Here is a 5,359-nt window from a genome sequence, read left to right as displayed (position 1 = left end):
CTGCGGACTCAGCAGGAAGAACCTTCAATTGATAAACAGCTGCCGACTGAGCAGAATAAACCTTCAACTGATAAACAGCTGCGGACTCAGCAGGACGAACCTTCAATTGATAAACAGCTGCCGACTGAGCAGAATGAACCTTCAACTGATAAACAGCTGCCAGCTGAGCAGGACGATCATTCAACATGTCTCGATTTATAACAAGTTTGGAACTAATTTTGTCCCCTGGTGAGTTAGCAGTAAATTTACGGACTTCCACGTTACAATCCGTGGTTTGATTCCTCGCGGAGGGCAGAGCTCAGATAGCCCATTGTGTGGCTTTGAGTTGAAACAAATCACGCACAAATTTTGGTCCACAGAGAAGGGGAAATTTAATTGAGAATATTTTCAAAACTAACGTTTTGGTTCTTGCATGAATACGTTCGGCACACGTTTCTAAATACTAAGAAAGCACATGTGTTCATAAAAGACATAGTATTAGTTAGGTATCTTCGAGGGAATAGTAATCAAATATTAGGACGTAACTGGTTATTCAGCTGTTAATGTTATGAAGTAATTGACTATTCAGCTGTTAATATTAGGAAATAACTGGTTATTCAGCTGTTAATATTAGGAAGTAATTGACTATTCAGCTCTTAACATTAGGAAATAATTGGTTATTCAGCTGTTAATATTAGGAAGTAATTGACTATTCAGCTCTTAACATTAGGAAATAATTGGTTATTCAGCTGTTAATGTTATGAAGTAATTGACTATTCAGCTGTTAATATTAGGAAATAATTGGTTATTCAGCTGTTAATGTTATGAAGTAATTGACTATTCAGCTGTTAATATTAGGAAATAATTGACTATTCAGCTGTTAATGTTATGAAGTAATTGACTATTCAGCTGTTAATATTAGGAAATAATTGACTATTCAGCTGTTAATATTAGGAAATAATTGGTTATTCAGCTGTTAATGTTATGAAGTAATTGATTATGTTGTGATTTACTTTTGAATTAAAAAATGGTCAGACCGTGAGTAATTTTAGAATTATGCTATAGAGTAGTTATCTGTGCTCTGTTCACCGCGCAAACTTACCCTGATGGGTGACAAAATTGACTGTATGACAATTTGCTATTTCAGCAAAAAACGAAATATATATAATTACACATTTTAGATTATGTATTTTCATGAGAACTTTCTATGCCCTTCCTCCCATTTTTTTTATTGCAGATTTTTTGTTTGTTTGTTTGTTTGTTTTGAATTTTGCGCAAAGCTACACGAGGACTATCTCCGCTAGCCGCCCCTAATTTAGCAGTGTAAGACTAGAGGGAAGGCTGCTAGTCATCACCACCCACCGCCAACTCTTGGGCTACTGTTTTACCAACGAATAGTGGGATTGACCGTCACTTTATAACGCCCCCACGGCTGAAAGGGCGAGCATGTTTGGTGTGACGAAGATTCGAACCCGCGACCCTCAGATTGCGAGTCGAGCGCCCTAACCACCTGGCCATGCAGGGGCTTCAGGTTTTTATGGAGCCAACATTAGAATAACCTGAAGTTTAAAATATTATTATTATAGGGCCAACATTAGAATAATCTGAAGTTTAAAATATTATTATTATAGGGCCAACATTAGAATAATCTGAAGTTTAAAATATTATTATTATAGCGCCAACATTAGAATAATCTGAAGTTTAAAATATTATTATTATAGAGCCAACATTAGAATAATCTGAAGTTTAAAATATTATTATTATAGAGCCAACATTAGAATAATCTGAAGTTTAAAATATTATTATTATAGAGCCAACATTAGAATAACCTGAAGTTTAAAATATTATTATTATAGAGCCAACATTAGAATAACCTGAAGTTTAAAATATTATTATTATAGAGCCAACATTAGAATAACCTGAAGTTTAAAATATTATTATTATAGTGCCAACATTAGAATAACCTGAAGGTTAAAATATTATTATTATAGGGCCAAGATTAGAATAATCTGAAGGTTCAAATATTATTATTATAGAACCAACATTTGAATAACCTGAAGGTTCAAATATTATTATTATTATAGAACCAATATAGAAAACATTCCGATTATTTACAAGTTTTTAAGTTCTTTCCATAGAACCCCATTGTTTTGGGGGGGGGCTGCTTTAATTTCTGCTTGAAATTTATAGCTAGAATTAATTGTTCAAAGCCAATAGAAAAAAAACCTTTTGAAGAAATAATGAGTGATCAGTAACCCCACACACACTCGTGTAGAGAGAGAGAGTGTCGTCTAGTTTATCCATGCAGTACCTTGCTTGAGTACATAGTTTTAATTTTAAAGTATAAATGACTAAAACTTGAAGCTCTTATTCAAAAGATGAATAGCGTTTGCTTTTTAAGATTGCGAGACCTAACGTGTTATACAAAATTATGATGTAATTGTTTTATGCTGTTGATTCTTGGAAATTCTACTATGAATGACTGAGATACCTTTGAAGAAAAAAACTGCATATATTTAAGTTTTTCAAACATTGCCCTACGTCTTAGGAAACTTTTCCTAGAGGAACTATTATTTCTGCCTACCTGTCCAAAGTCAGTTCTTCTAAGTGTGCCAGATCACAGGCAATATACTCCAGGGCAGCGTCCGTAATTCGAGGACACCAGGAGAGGTCAAGTGACCGCAGCTGTCGCAGATTCTCCGAAATTAATTCCACCCCATCATCAGTTATTTTAGAGCAACCTGAAAGCGAGAGTATACTCAGATTGGGAAGAGCGTGGACGAGATTAAGGAGTCCGTGGTTTGTGATCTCCCAACAAAATCGAAGACGAAGAATAATTAAGGTTGCACTTTGGCGAGGTCCGAAAAACGCCAAAGCGGTGTCTGTCACGTGGTATGCTTGCAAATTGAGCTCGTACAAGGAAGGGAGTAACTGCGTGATGGTAGCTACGCTTTCGTCCGCTATATTTATACTGTCCGCTAATGTCAATGATACAATACGGGGATTTAAAGTAGCCCACAGACCCGCGTCAGTAATGTCATTACAACCGAACAGTTCTAATTGCGTCACGGCTTGTAGATTTTTTAGGGAAACTTCAAGACCTTTGTCCGTCACATTACAGTAACGTAGCGACAAATGACGTAGGTGTCTCACATAAGAGGGTGGACAGTTGCTCACAAAATCATACAAGTCCTCATCATTTGCGCCAAAGAGACAAGCACAGTCAAATCCTCGTCGCTCAAGACTAAAGTACACCTTCTTTCTCAGTTCGGCTGAGGTTGACTTGTCCCCCGAAGTAGGTCGCAGTTCCCGACACTGAAGGATGGGGAGAATCCCTCTCCAGTACTTGGGCTGATACAGTAGGTCCCTCCAAAGCTGGCACACTTGCGCTAATATTTTCCGCTCACGAGAAATAAAGTACCGGAAAAACGTACCCAAAAAACCTGGGTCTTGCCACAAGTCCTTCACTGTTATTGGTCTTTTTAGTGCTGACAAATATTCCCTGATTTCAGCAGCTTTTTCTACACGAGATACCCCTTTGTTATGGCGAGTATTCGAATCTTGACCGGTCGCGGTCGAGACACTGGTCAGCCCTCCGGGTGATCGAATGTTACCAGCCTTTCCACGGACGGCTAAACCGTTGAAACATCTAGTGAGTTCAGCCGCTGCACGCTTCGTGAAACTAACATCTGTTGACATGACTGTAGCACCAGCAAACCCACATTCCCTATCAAATTATAATGTACGACAGAAAAAAGCTCACTTTCGCTCACTGGTCACGCTAAATACTTGATTTAGCACCCTCTTGGTAAATTCTAAAAAAAAAAAAGGATAAAAAGTTGACACTGTTGAAAGCTCTACAGAAACAAATCGTTTTGTACAATTTAAAATCAAGTACGAAATGGAACGATTGGAAAGTGTTATTTCACGAAGCTTATACAATACACACCAAACGGGATACTGGTGTAAGTCGTCTTGTCTTTCAAATGTGGAAATAAAGCGTGGGTTCGCGAAGTGACTCTGCTGTAATATTTTTACTGAGTGTGCGTAAGTGACGTCAGTAGAATACTATAAAAATATAAAGATATTTCGCCGGTATCCTGTGTAAATCAATTTTGTAGAGCTTGATTGAAAATTTTAATTTATTTTTCTTATATTCAACTTTAAAAACAAAACAGAATCGTAGATAATTAAGTTTTTGACTACTGTTCATAGGCTGACAAATAACGTCTCGTTGATCCTCCATGTAAGACAATCAATAAACACACGAGAACAGCTACCAAGGCTTGTTGCCATGGCGACTTCTCAATGATTTCTAATGAAAGCAAAGGCTGTTCAGTAATATTCCCAACTTGTATAAAAAAAACAAAAAAATGATATGTGAGAAAATATGATATAGAAACGGACACGAAGAATAATACCACAGTGGAACGTTTGTTTTAATCAAAGTTTATTAGCGCACATTCTAGGCAAGAGCGTTGCGCCCCACCGTTACACACAATTTCATATGGTTTCACCCACGATAAAAATTTCAACCCTAAATTCAGAACACAATAAAAGAGAAACACTGAAAACGTTACGAAGTAATTTTCTTTATAATCGCGGAGTGCGTCTTGGGCTTCGTCCCCTGGCCCTTCTTTTATGGGGAGGCTCAGCTCCTAAGCCTCCGCCAGGGAGTAAGACTGACTCTCGTGCGTAAGGTTATTTATTTTCTGCCGGCGCACCTGCTAGAAGCTGTAAATGGAGTTTCTCAAAATCGATATAATTAACAAAATACGGATTAGATCTTTCAAATTTCTTTCTTCCATCACAAGTCGAGGGAAAAACGTCAACAAACCAATATTTTCTCTTCAATTAGCTGTTCAAAAATTAATGTTTAATCCTCGCAGTAGAGCTATCAAAGAGCAACAAAAGACATTTAAAAAACCTGTTTATGCGACTGAACTTGTTTTTTACATAACAACAAAAAGTTAAAATAGATTCTTCTTTCTAAAGTTCATTTCCCAACAGTTCCAACACGAGTAACAAGTCTAAATCAGAAAACTATATTTAACGTTAAAATATAAATATACTACGTCTTTCGGGCAATACATAACTCAATAATTTGATGGCCACTCGTTGCCTAGTGGTTAGTGTGCCGGTCTGCATTTCGGCAAGTTCAAGGTTCGAACCACGTTTTATTGTGACAATCAATTTCGCTACTCGGTTAATACTACAGGCTGACGACAAACCAGATGGATCAGCCAGTCTCTGACCTAACCATTTAACCTGTTTCTCCTAATACTACAGACTGACGACAAACCAGAGGGATCAGCCAGTCTCTGACCTAACCATTTAACCTGTTTCTCCTAGTACTACATACTGACGACAAACCAGAGGG

General features: G+C 37.4%; 1 protein-coding gene across 1 annotated transcript in view; it reads right to left on the bottom strand.

Moving 5' to 3' along the window:
* LOC106458703 (F-box/LRR-repeat protein 16-like) overlaps positions 1 to 3,953 on the bottom strand; it is a 24,318-nt gene extending 20,365 nt beyond the window's left edge. The window contains exon 1 of the mRNA XM_022384983.1: positions 2,564 to 3,953. Coding sequence (XP_022240691.1) covers positions 2,564 to 3,678 — 1,115 coding nt within the window. The 5' untranslated portion in view covers positions 3,679 to 3,953. The remainder of the gene's footprint in view (positions 1 to 2,563) is intronic.
* Positions 3,954 to 5,359: the final 1,406 nt, after the last annotated feature.

This window comes from Limulus polyphemus, unplaced genomic scaffold (genome assembly GCF_000517525.1).
Source record: "Limulus polyphemus unplaced genomic scaffold, Limulus_polyphemus-2.1.2 Scaffold503, whole genome shotgun sequence".
NCBI lineage: Eukaryota > Metazoa > Arthropoda > Merostomata > Xiphosura > Limulidae > Limulus > Limulus polyphemus.
This window is presented reverse-complemented; position numbering and strand designations above follow the sequence as displayed.